The following is a 14,229-nucleotide window of genomic DNA, read 5'->3' on the forward strand; positions in this document are numbered from 1 at the left end:
AATTTCCTTATGGCCATGTGAAAAGTGACATTAATATTTTAATATTGTATTAATACAAAGTCCATAATCCAGACTCGTCAGGACTTTGGCGATTCCGGATTAAGGGTTTTTCCGCATTACAGATCATCAATTTAAATCAGGTAAGATGGCATGCAGAAATTATACAATTAAAAATATGAAACCAAAATTTATGAAATAAAGAGCAATTATGATCTAAAGGGTATCAAAATTTACAAAAAAAAAAAAGGCTTAATATTTATTTGTTTACTTTATTAAACATTTCGTTCAATGTAAGTTTTTTCGTTTTTTGTGCTAAACGTGCATGCGCAACATTAAACGCATTATGCGCATGCATAAAGCATACAAGAAAAAAAACGTTTGTGGCTTTGAGGTCCAGATTATAGATCATTCCGGATAATAGACGTCCGGATTACAGACTTTGTACTGTATTAACATACTAAGAGCATGTGGATAGATATGCTTTTAAATTTTATTTTTCACAAGTTCTATAATAAAATGGGGGAAAAAAGAAAGAGTGAGTTAAACCAGATATTTATACAAATCAATAGAAATTAATTTTCATCTAGCATAATCATAAGCACTTAATTTAAATATAAACTTTAAATGCCATTAGTATCTACATTTTATCGTATGTTCAAAATTCATACTAAAGATAAGCAAACATATTTTCTAATATGTTGTGCTAATGAAAGATTAAATTCCTAACATTATATGCATTTATTTACAGAAATTCCATTAACATCTTTAAAAAAAATCTATTGAACTTTTGAAAAGCAAGAGAAAGCAAAATAGTTATCAACATAAGCATCAAGCATAATTCAATTTATAAATATTAAAGAAATACCAGTTATTTGAAGGATTGGGTTGCTTCAGACTGAATGTCAGATTTGGTACTAAAACTTCAGACAACAGCAGCATTGTTAAAATTCACTTCTATTTGCCAAAATAATAATGTTAGATTCAATACAATCTTCTAATGAAGATAAGTGTATTCAAGTCAGTTTCATGAAAGCCACATTTTCGGCACTTGCAAAAATCCTTGAAGATATTTTTCTTTGCTGCATCGTTACTAAATCATGCTCCCCAAAAGAAAATGATAAATTCTTTTAAAAAGACAGTTCCGGGTGGGAAAGTATGACAGGTGGTGAAACTCAGAGTGGCAAGTTATGCAACTTTTAGACTTTTTTTTGGGGAAGGGGGAAGCCTGCTGTCATGCATTATCTTAAGCAGTACAACTCCCTCTCTCCTTACCAGTCTATTCAGATGTTTTATTTTGACAATGTCTCCTTAAAAACTAAAATTCTCTTTCCTAGAGCAGAATTTCTTATATATTCTGTACCTGACTTTAGACAAAACAAATATATGGTTACATTATCCACATTTACGCCTCTATAACTTCTCACATCCATCATATTGCTATGATGTTTCCTATCCATAAGAATGTGGTCTATTTGATCAACACTTTCGCTGCTCAGGTTGTGTTGATAGTTCATGCTGTGTCAAAGAAATAGATTGTACTTATAAGCCGACTTACTTATTATGAAAAATATGATTTAAAAGTAGTAATAAAAGATTATGTATGTACCACATTGATTACTAAGCATCACTAGAGGCAAAATTACTTCTGCAATACCACATTACACATTGACACGTGGCATTTAAAAGTGAATCAAAATTAGCAACAATATGCATTATTTTGGTATGAAACTTCTCTCACACACAAATATATATATTACAAATGAATTTATTAAATTTATTACAAGACAGTTACAATGATATTATTGCAAACTATATATTTCAGAATGTAATTTGTGCAAAATCTTTGTCGGAAATGAAACTTTTTCCATTCTAAACCACATGTATTAACAACTAGTTTCTAACCTGCCAATACCAGCATATACACTCTGCAAAGAAATTAAGAGAATTATCATATTTGATCTACGATCTCCAGAACTACTGGACAGAATTTAATAAAATTTGGTGTGAACATAGGTTGATATAATACAAACAAAATAAACATTTAACAGTTATAATAAACACACATGTTCATGTGTAACACTCATGGGAATCTGAAGGTCTGAAACAGCGGTTACAGAAGACACAAAAGAAATGGGTTAATATGGGGTATGGTAACCTCTTACAGCCATCACAACGTGATGTCATACTGGAAATAAGGCAGTTTATCAGTGCCTGTGGCAATTGGTCCCACTCATTCAGCAACGCTGTTTTCAGTTCCTGGATGGTTCTCGGAGAGGGGTTGTGAGTTGCAATTGCCCTCCCCAGAGCACCCCAGACATGCTCTATACGCTTGAGGTCAGAAGACCTGCTGGCCAATCCATCTGGTGAATATCCTCACACTCGAGAAATTCGTCGCCCAGAAGAGCTCTATGTGGCTCGCGTTATTGTTCTGTAAGATGAGCTTGGGGCACACTGCACCCCAGAAAAGACGAACATAGGGCTCCAAGACCTCACACCAGTTAGAAAGCCTCTGTCAAAGACTTGGAGAGGTGTGGGGCCATCCAACATGATGAGTGTCCAGACCATTACACTGCCAGCGCCATAATTGTTGATTTTGCACGGACATTGGAGGGTAGGTAGGGGGTCACTGGCTCTCTTCATATTAAAGTACGGTGAGAATCGGTGTTTAGACTAAAACAGGACTCATAAACATAATGATCATCCATTGCTCCGTACTCCAATCGCTATGCTGCCTGCACTATGCTAATTGGACTCTCCTGTCTAGAAGTGAACGGGACATAAACAGCCTTCTGGCAAGCAATCCTCTCTCATTCAGTCTTTTGGAAACAGTCACCCTTGTTATACAGGCTCATGTGGATGCACACAGGTCCCAAGAGAGATGAGAAGCTGTAGCCCCTCTGTTATGCCTCATTGCCATGTGTCAATGTGTAATATGGCATTGCAGAAGTAATTTTGCCTCTAAAGAGGCTTAATAATCAATGTGGCACATACATAATCTTTTATTACCACTTTTAAATCGTATCTAAAATGGACAAATAGCAACCATCTCTGGCCGTCGTGGCTCTTGGACAACCTTGCCCAGGCTTTCTCTCGATGGATCCAGTATCCTGAAACTGTTTCCATAAGTTATACATGATGTTGGACATTAAATTAAACTCTCTGTATATCCAGACTTGTGATTGGCTTGCCTCTAGCCTCCCCACAATTTGCCATCTCATTCCATCATCTAAACGTTGGTGGTTACTCATTTTTACTGTTCCGATGTGAATTTAACCGATTGCTGCAAGATAACACCAAGACATTCACCAAGGTGTGCTAGCAAATGCAATTCGTCTTACCCCCCACGGGCTTATAAAGCCTGTTTTCCTGCTGGCTCCGCCTACACAACACCTGTACGCTTATGTATTTACAGTACAAGATTTGTATTTTTATATAGAAGCAGCAGTTTTTCCTTCAGTTCAGTTCTTTTCATGCAATTTGATAAAATATGCACATTTTCTTTTATTTCAGCAGTATATATCCAAAACATAATGTCAACTGAACTTGAAAATAAACACTGAGACATTATTTTTTCTGTGCCAGCGTGTAACTGGCACCTCAGACATCACCCAACACCAAGCGTAAAAGCATGATTGGCTCTTCAGCAATAACAGCAGTCATGCACCAGTGCGCAATTGGCAATGAATATGTTAAGATTTAAACCATCAGGTGAACACCAAGTATACTTACGCATTTCCCTGTGTGGGAATTCAGCACTAACAATAATCATATTCTCCAAGACAGCGAACTTAAACAATTTCTGTCCATTACTTAACATGAAGGACCTCATGGCATGGAATCTTGGGAAACTTGGGATCTGATATGTCGCTGTCTTCCAATCTTGGCATTTAAGTGTCCAATGACAAGCTTCATGTCTTGCACAGGACATGAGTCATAGCTCTCCACAAGTAAATCATAGAAAGTGCCCTTTTCCAATTCCTTTTATTCTGTGGGTGTGTGAGCACTAATCAAAGTGATATTGTAGTGTCTTCTCCTTAATCTTATCTTACAAAGCCTCACGCTAATGACCTGAAAATCCAAAACTGAGTTTCTCAGTCTTTCGTTCATAATGAACCCCATACCTAATTGCTTAGATTTGTCTTGGCAACTGTAATACACACTACATTCCTTTTTATTCATAATACCATGTCCTGGCTATCTCATTTCCTGTATTGCAAGGATATCTGTATGTAGTTAACAGATATGTTATTAATTTTCTATGCACCACCTTTAAACAGGGTGCATATATTCCACGTACCAATCCTCAAGTTTTTTTGTTTTTTTTCCTTTCCGAGTCTTCTGGGTAGAGCCAAGCCAGTTTTTGCACTTTGTCGAGGTTTCTGAACTTGGTATTTCTTCTTGGTTTGAACTTGATATTTTATTTGGCCTTATGCCCAAAACCCAAGCTCAAGGGCTAAGTCAAATGATATAATCCCCAGGGCAGGGTGCCGGCTATACCCTGGATCCCACCCGGTCAACACAGTGACCAACGACAAGTTTACCATTAATTTAATAGGTCATATCCCCAAACAATCATCATTTTCTTCTTCAGATAAAAATTCAGTTTTGGCCTATATTTAGGGCCTCATCAGCATCTAAGTATTCAACAGATAATTAATCAATCATACAAAGTCCATTTTTTATCACTATTCTGGTTAGGGGGAAAAAAAAAATTCTGAAATAGTTCAATTTTAATTGCACAAAGGGCTTGTTTTACCCATAATTTCAACTCTTCTTATTCTAACAATGGATATTTCAATTGCTTATTTTAGACAAATATACTTTATTGTTCTAATTTTGTTTGTTGCTGTCCTGTAACTTTCTTAGTTGTTTTTCATGTAATAAAAGCTTTTCTTCTTGGGTTAACCCTTCTCTTTATTTTAAAAGTGATAAAAAAACTGATGTTTGAGATGAATGCAGTCAAAATTCTTTAATCCGGACGTCCATAATCCGGAATGATCTATAATCCGGACCTCAAAGCTACAAACTTTCTGCGCATGCGTAAATGCATAGTGCATTTACACATGCTCATAATACCTTTACGCATGCACATTTAATGTATAACGGATGGTATAAGCTAAGCTAAAATTACCTAATTATCTATTTCAGTTAATGTTGCAGACTGCATTGTTACTTAATCTTCTAATTGGATCTGGCTTATTATTTTTTGCAGACTGTCAGAGCAATTTTATAAAAGTAAGCTTGAACTTTCGATTATGTCAAAAAGAATTTCCGATTCTGGAGCTGCCAAAGGACCTACAAAGCGAAAGCATGTTTCGATGTCCATTAAACAAAAAGTGGAATTGCTGCAAAAAATGGATAAAGGCATATCCTTTGTTTCTCTAACCATTCCAAAATTTGTTTATCAATTTCACGTTGCTCCGCGGGGAAGGGGGGGGACGTCACGGTGCGCAATGACCTGGAAGTTGATCTGTCAGCACAATCCTTATCTTCAGGGCAAATGTTTTTATTTTATTCGGCTTATAATTCCTTACTAAATGTAGTATTTCATCTTGATGTACACTGTCTTTGATATGATTTAAATCTAATTCCTTGTCATTATAAATATCACGAATACACATCAAATAGTTTTCTGGTTGCAATTTTCTAATTTCGACTATGCGTAATGTATGCTTTACGCATGCGTGCATTGAAAGAAACAGGTGTGCTTGTGGGACCCCAAAAAATCACCTGAAACTTTTACGGACTTACTACCGACATTTTGGAGTTTCAAGAAGGGGGTGGAGAGAAATGAAAAATTACAATTATGAAGTATTTGATGACCTAATTATAAAAGTTCAATGAATTACTTTTTTTGCTAAATTAATAACCATAAATTTTCAAACATATAAACTACTACATTTTATGTAAATATTTTAAATTACCTGAATTAATTCTTTAAAAAAAATTATCTAATTTCTGCTGCTTTTTTTTTATTTTCTGATGTTTGTGGGCTTGTCTTTCTTTTGTGGTGAACTTCATAATTGCAGGAAGGTTGACTTTTATTTTCCTCATTTACAGTTGAAGAAATTTCCTCGAGAACTGCATATGCAGAGGTAGAAGCAGTTTGCTTTTCTGCTAATGTAGAAGGTTTTTCAGAGACTTTTATAGGTGACTCATCTGAAATACATGCTTTTAAGTCCTCTTGATATGTTTTCCAACTTCTGTTCATATTCAGTAAGAGATCTTTGTGAATTGGATTAATCATTGGATTTTTTTAGCCAAATTTTTCACATGAGGTTTCTTTAGAAGCTATTAAATCATATTTAATAGTCTGCACTGCATCTAGGGAATCAATCTCAAGAGAGGTTCTATAGTCAGTGACAAGTGTATCCATTAAGTTGAATGCACTTTCCACTAATGGGCCATGGAAGCAGCTAAGGCAGGCTTTGACCAATTTAGCCAATGTAGGATACTTATAAATCATTTGTGAAATCATCTTTTAAATTAAAAACTTTAGACCAATATTTATCAATTGTACACTTGACTTGATTTCCACTTTCATCAGATGTGTAGAGCATTTCGTTGGTGATATCAATATCACTCTGGTATAACCTTATTTCAGCTTCTACTTTTGACTTTTCATTATCACTAAAAATATGGGACATAAAGGATGATAATTTTTCAAAAGGTAATATTGTACTGGTTTTACCTCTTAGCTCTGGATCTAATGCTGTAAAACTAATTAGATATGAATTTTTAAGGGGTAATTTCTGTTTCATATGCTGTGCTGTATTAGTATAAGCTTTCATCAGAGAAATTTGGAATTCTTTTGCTATTGGATGATTTTTTGATAATTTCTTCAGGAGAGTGGAAGCTTCTGCACCAGTATATATTACTTTGCTAGGTAGATGGAATTCTGGATTTGTGACATCAACCTTTAATAAATCATTATAAGATGTGCAGTCTATATTTTCTGGCTTCATAAAAAAAGAGAAAAATTTTGCCATCAATTTAAATGAAGCATTGGTTTTTTTGTTTCAAATAATTTAATATATGTGTTGAACTCTGGTAATACTGCTGAATATAATGCCATATGCAATAAAGTTTTGTTTTGCATAACAAATAACCCATTTAGTATTCTTTTTTTCCGAGCTAAAGCATGCTTTGTGAGTTGTTGGGAATGCAAGCAAGAATACACCCCTTCAACAATTTTTTTCTGAGCTGCAGAAATATTTCTTTTATTGTATACAGTTTCAACATAAGAAAAATAATCCCCTTTATCAGTTTTATCCAAGTAGTGAAAATAAAATGCAATAAGAGCATCCCACAGATCTTTGATTCTTTCTAAAACACATAAAACATACACCCACCTATGGTCTGGTCTCTTCAAGGGCTTAAATTTTTTAATGGCAAGGGATTCACAGATTTTGAAAAAATTTCCTCTTTTACTGCAGCTTTTCATATCAAAATAGATGTCATCAAACAAATCTTCTAAGTATCTATCAAAACATGAAGCAATTTTTTTTGCACAGTTATTAGCTGTGTGACATGTGTCACCATCAATATCTAATAAGTGGAGTGCTTTGTTTGATCGTAGTCTGGTTTCAACACCCTTTTTTTTTCCACGCATGGTGTTACATGAGTCCATTAATACACTAATTAAGTTTGCCAATGGAATATTATTATCTTCAATAGTATTAACAACTGCTTTAAAAACAGCTTCTGAATTGCAAGATTCCATCTTTAGAGATGCAAAATGATGAACTACAACTTCATTTTGATTGTTGTCATAAAACTGCACCAATATTGCCAATATACTTTCTTGAGCATTGCTAGTACTTTCATCCAAATTTAGAGAAAATGGAGTCTCCTTTAAAGTTTTAATGATATTTTCCTTAATAGTTTTTGCGAGCCCATGTTTCATCTTATAACATGCAGTAGTCCTGGACATTTCCAACGAGTTTAGTGCCGTCTGATCGCGGCTCAACTGTTTGCAGAGTTCAATTAAATTGAGAGCTACATTGAAAGAAAGACAATTCTCGGTGATAAACGAAGTTATTAATACCTCTTGGCGTGCTTTTCTTGTCACTATATCCAATGGCCGAGCATCAGTCTCCAGTAAGTCATCAGTATTTTTTGAATTAGCATAATTACTTAAAGTCATTGAATGTCTAATGCACTTTGAATATTTTATGTGCGTCACAGTTTTAGAATGATTTGTGAAAGCCTTGAATCTTTCCCCACCATACTTCAGCAGTGAGTTACAAAAAACACAATATGCTTGTCCAGCAACATTTATTTTCTTGCGCCATGTGCCGATGGTATCCCCATTACCATCTCTCCGTTCAATCCAATTCCACCTAAATGCATTCCGGACACCTTCTTCTAATTGTATAATATCACTATTTATATTGAGAAATTTCATAGTGAAATTCTCTTGCGTACATAAATAAAAAAATATTTCAATAAACGAAACGAAAAATTTACACGTGCATCAATAAATGAAACGAAAATTTTACACAGCGGAGAAAAAAAAGTTGAGAAGCTATCAATGACAAATAGCTAATACGGTGAAAAATCCCCCTTCTCTACTTATTGGTGCCACGCCAGGAGAGATAAGACCTTTGAACCCAGAGTCACGTGATCGCACATCTGGTCGAACGAAGTCTCTCCCTTTTTTTTCTGCCGCACCTACTTGCCGAAAAGAATCCAGAAGAGAATGTTCGAGAACCGGGGGAATAAGTCATAACTCGCAATAAGGAAAGAACAAAAAAGAAGTTTTTTCCCCCTTTTCACGCATTATCACTGCCTTTGGAGAAAGAAAGGAAAAGTTTTCACCACACACACACTGACCTTGCGTTTTCTGCTTTCAAAGCAAAGAAAATTACCCAGATCAAAATAAATAATTCATTATTATTCCTACTTCCTCTTGAACAACGATCCCCGGAATTTCCGGGTATCGAAGTTCAAAATCCCCGGAATTCCGGGATTTCCCCGGAGCACAAACACCCCTGAAGAAATGTTTAATAAAGTAAACAAATAAATATTAAGCGACGAGTCCGGATAAAAGACTTTTGACTGTATATCTTTTGGGCCTTTCAGAAAAATTATGCTCTGGAAGAACACAGAAGTGAAAACTTCCAGGATTTTTCAATGAATTGACAGAGAACTCATTTATCAAGATTTTCAGCTTTTCCAAGTGTTTGCAAGAGATACGAAACTATCAGCTAATAATTATCAACTATACTATTGAGATTTATAATTACTTTGTAATTATAATTACAAAGTAATTACGATTATATTTCACAGTTACTAAAGTAATGGTATAGATTATACAATTATTATGTAATTATAATGTAATTGCAATTACATTCTAATTGTGATTAGATATCTCAACTACAGTGTAATTATATTTAGAATTTAAACATTACAAACAATTACATTGTAACTGAAAAGGTAATTAGCCCGTAAATCTAATAACTAAGAAATAGCATAAACTAATCATAATTACAATGTAGTTACAATCTGCAATTACATTTTCCCCAAACCTGCATGAAACATCAGTTAAAACACTGGGCTGGGTTATTTGATTATGGCAAAGCATATTACACCTATGCTCATTGGAAGGGCTGCCTTCATGGATATTCTTCAAGGGAAATCAGCCAATATTTCTATTTTATACAAGGAAACTATAGCGACCTCATACAACCAAACCACTGAACTACTAGTAATAGAAATCAGGGCAAACAACCAAGATTTTTTGGCTTCAGTCATTCGGTTATTGGTTGGCTTGATTTAAAATGTAATTAGAAATTATTTATTAAGTTTAAATGAAAATACAGAAACAATTCACTTTAAGTCACATGATTTTAATTTCTTTACCTGCTTCTAAAGATAAATCTTCAGTATCAAAATTTAAATGATCTTCTAAACTAGAACTGCCACTGATATCAGAATTATCACTTTTTGCTTGAATATAATTAAAACTGATATATTTTTTATACATCCTATAAAAAGAAAAATATGGAAAGTTAAGATATGAAATCAAGCATAATTATTTAACATCACAAATAATTATTAAACAGAATTTATTTTAATAATGCTTTTTTTTAATTTTACATGTTTGCATTACAAGTAATTTTCAGAAACTAACACAAAATTATATTCATATTTGAAGTCAGAGATCTGGAATCATCAGGACTTCGGTGATTCCAGATTTTAAATCATCAGTTTAAATCTAATAAGATGAATGTAGAGATGAGAATATTTGAGCTTATTTTTTTTGTTTAGGTCAGAGAGAAGAATGCTAAGAGCCAGAGCCAATGTGACCACATCAGGCAAAAAAAAAAAAAAAAAAAAAAAAAAAAAGAGAGAGAGAGAGAGAGAGGCTTTAAAATTCGGAAGACAAACTGAGCATAAAAAATTAAGGATTTCAAAATTTTTAGAATTTAAAAGAGGCATTTAACATCATTTAGCACAATTTTAGAATGTAGGGAGGTACTGGGCAGCAGAATTTATGCCCTTCTGAGATTGCACCACATAGCAAAAAGTGCTGACCTTGCCTCAATCCCCCCCCCCGACCACCCAAGGGTCAAAAGTGTGATTCTGGCTAACATCAATGCATTCTTATTGGCTCTTATTGGTGCAACTTTCCCAGCTAGCAAGTGCTTGAAGGTGACACATGTCAGAATCTCAGTTAGATGGAAGAAAAATTATATTTACAGCACATCTGCTTTCTTTTGCAGAAGATTAAATTCCCAGTTTCCACATTTTGTGAGGGTATATTTTTAACCCAAAAGAGGCTATTAATTTCAAAATGAAATTTTGCATCAGTTTGCTATATAAACAGCGCATCATTTTTCAAATGGCTGCCACAAAATATTATCGCCCTGTAATACTTTTAAAGAAATTAAATAATGAATAATCTGCATGCATGTATGTATTATGAAAAACGCTGGTACCTAGAGCCATCGAATTTTGGATAATGTAATCCTCCATTCGAACATGTGCGCCTAAAAGCCCAAAGTTTGAATTTTATATTTCATATTTTGTAAAATATTAATGAATTTCGATTGACAACCTCAAAAATTTGACAGCAAGCAGTGGCAAGACTGTTTGATATAAAACATTTTTATCTCCGGAACACGAGGCTGCTGCCATTCAGAAAAAATTTAAGATGCTTATCTTTCAATTTTAATTAATAAACTCAGCTCTAAGAAAGCAATAAGTTGCCACGACTGGAAATAAAATAGACTAGAAATAAAATACTTTTATTTTGTGATTTTTTGTTGAGTTTAATTTTATGTGGGAAAATTCCAAAGAGCATGATATTTAACAAATAAAGCTAATACATAAAAATTAATAATAGAAAAACAAAAAAAGAAAAATTTGTTAGCCATCTTACTAAGGAAACTGAATATTGATATAAACTGAGAAAAGCCTGAAAAAAAATATAAAATTGTAACACTGCATCAGGAATTCTAAACACATGCTGCTATGAAGCTTTTAAAAAATTTCTGATTTTGTTTTTGAATTGTATGTTATGTAAAAGTGAAGAAAACAACATTTAGTAATAAAGCTAAAAAGAAAAAAAAGGGGGGGGAGGATTAGCAGAAGTGAGTGCAAAAGTGTACTGATAGACTGACAGCTCAGGGAGAGCATGAGCAACCTTAACAAGTCCAACTGGTTGACTGTTAAAATCTTCAGATTTTCTGGCTTCTTCTTTTTTATTATTATTTTATTTATTTATTTATTGGTTGACTGGTTGCCCACATGTTGGATGTCTGGATTTCAGACTTTGTACTATATATTACTTTATTCAAGTTCATAAGCATACAAAACTAAACCCAAAGTTTATCTTTTCAAACCAATGACAAATAAATTTTGATAAAAATTAATTTAAAATAACCAGTCACTATCAACAATACACGTTTTTTTCTTTATAATCATATGCATGAAGACTGAGAACTCAAATTACAGAATTATAGAACCTACTGTAATTTAGTTGAAATTTTTAGATGTTTATAAATAGCGATGTACATTTGCAAATATCCATAACAGCAAGCATACAAAATGGAATTGATGTAACAGTTGAAAATGAAGATACAGATAAACATTTTTGTAGAAATCAGCTACAAAAATATTATATTATAATACAAGTTGTCTCATAATTAAAAAAAGTTATACATATATCTAAAAGAAAAAAATTAAGTTTTATGGCAAAATATGTATGTAAATCATATGAGGTATCTTTTTATAAAGAAAGGTATTTTACTAGGTGCTACATAAAAATATATATATATATATATATATGGATAGGTGGATTAGTATAATAAGCAAATTACTGACACTAAAACAAATTGCACTGCATCCATGATTCCTTGTAATTTTATGTAAACTGCAGTTCAAAAGTTCTAAATACTTTATATTAGTTATACCATACTTGCTAACCAACAACATTCAAAAATCGGCAAGATTTTTTAAAAAACCGGGAGAATTTCTTCAATGAAAAAAATGCGCTTTCTATCTTATATAGAAAGAAAATATATATTTTTAATAATGAATCAACTTTAAATAGTATGTAATTAATATCTGAAAGTTCAGTTATTAATTCTTAAATGCAAATAGTACAAAAATACTGACATGCAAAGAAAGCTTTATAATTTGTACATTTTAATAGAAAAATACTATTTTAATCAGTTTTTGTACAAATGCTATGAACAGTGGCAGAATTTGCTTTCCTTAAGAATGAAATTTTATAATTTTGTTCATAGCAATTGCCACATAGGCCTACTGTTGTTAATACTTTTTTTAACCTAATAAATCATTACTAATATTGGATGTAAATTTAGTCCCTGTAGTAACAGTACTGATAATCCTCTCACACTTTGCATTATTATGCGGAATTGTCAGGATGGCAAACATTATTTTAGTAATTCATCACACTTTAAAATTCATTCAGTAACTTTCAGTGGCGTCAAACCATACTGGTTTTAAAATTTATTCAAGCTTTCTAATTGTAAACAGCAAAACTGTGACTGCAATTTATCAGTTGCAACATCATCATCTTTCAAATCTAAATGAAGTAAAACTGGAAATCTATTTAAAAAATATCTTACATCAGAAAAGATGCATTTACTAGAGAAGAAACATCTGTAACTTTCGCATGTCAAATCACTTCATCGTTGATTGGAAATTTATGTAGTACATGAATACATATACGGCAGACGTACCTTCTAACAAGAAAATAAAACTTTTTTTTGTCTTCTAGTGAAAGTTCTTTCACTACTGTGTTAGCTGCAATCCTTATTACCAAATCTTCAACTTCCTTCTGATTTTCCATTTTACCATAAATCACATGATATATAGAATTAGAAGACAAAACAAAACTTGGTTTTACAAATTTTGATTAAATATCTTTAAATGGATCACTAAGCATTGATTGCAAAATATGAATTAATGAAATACTGCACTGTAGAACTGCATTAAGAACATCAAATTATGACAAAATTGAGGGTACAAAAAAGCAAAAAGCTTTGTTAAGGTCCAAAGACAAAAACAGAAATATTCACTATCACAAGATAAACTTACAACAATCAAAAAAATGTTTAACTTATCGAGCAATTCCCCCCCTTCTTTTTTTTCCTTCTAATTTTCAGAACTTTATATTAACTTCATGCTTATATTTTGTAGCATTAATTGGAAAACTGCCAATTAAATTCCTCATAAGTGCAGAAATTATTTAATTTTTCTCACACTTATTTTTAACAGTGAAGTAGTAACTACATCTACAAAGACCCAGATTTGGACTTGATAAAGGCCTAAGCTATTTGAGATATGGGGCCCTTTATAAGTCTGTTATAATATATTTTAATACTATTTGTATAACATTTTAATTTTTGGGAGGCCTCCAACAAAGTGAGGGCCCTAAGCTACAGCTTGTGTAGCTTATACATAAATCCAGTTCTGCATCTCCAGTTTATTTAAGGTATTGTCTAACTTTCAGTAGTCTTTTATCTTAATTCCAGAAGTATTTACTTCTTCCTTAAAAAATGTAATAACTGAGTTCTACTGATCAAGGATTATAGACAAACATTTCTCTATACATAACCAGCATGTACAAACATGTTTCAAAATTTTTCTTATTTCAGTATTATGCAGCTGTTCTAGTTATTTCAATTTCTCCTTCCTTTTAGAACTCTTTTGAAGATAATAATAAATATCTACAATTCATTCATCCACACTTAT

The 14,229-nt window shown here is 32.8% G+C and overlaps 1 protein-coding gene across 1 annotated transcript in view; it reads right to left on the reverse strand.

The window, feature by feature from the left end:
* LOC118196220 (nuclear valosin-containing protein-like) overlaps window positions 1–14,229 on the reverse strand; it is a 93,727-nt gene that overhangs the window by 28,914 nt on the left and 50,584 nt on the right. Inside the window, exon 9 of the mRNA XM_035367643.2 lies at window positions 9,865–9,989. Within this exon, the coding sequence (XP_035223534.1) occupies window positions 9,865–9,989 (125 nt within the window). The remainder of the gene's footprint in view (window positions 1–9,864; window positions 9,990–14,229) is intronic.

Source organism: Stegodyphus dumicola, chromosome 6, assembly GCF_044657685.1.
Source record: "Stegodyphus dumicola isolate Sdum_Otavi_A_Nest chromosome 6, ASM4465768v1".
Taxonomy (NCBI): Eukaryota; Metazoa; Arthropoda; class Arachnida; order Araneae; family Eresidae; genus Stegodyphus; species Stegodyphus dumicola.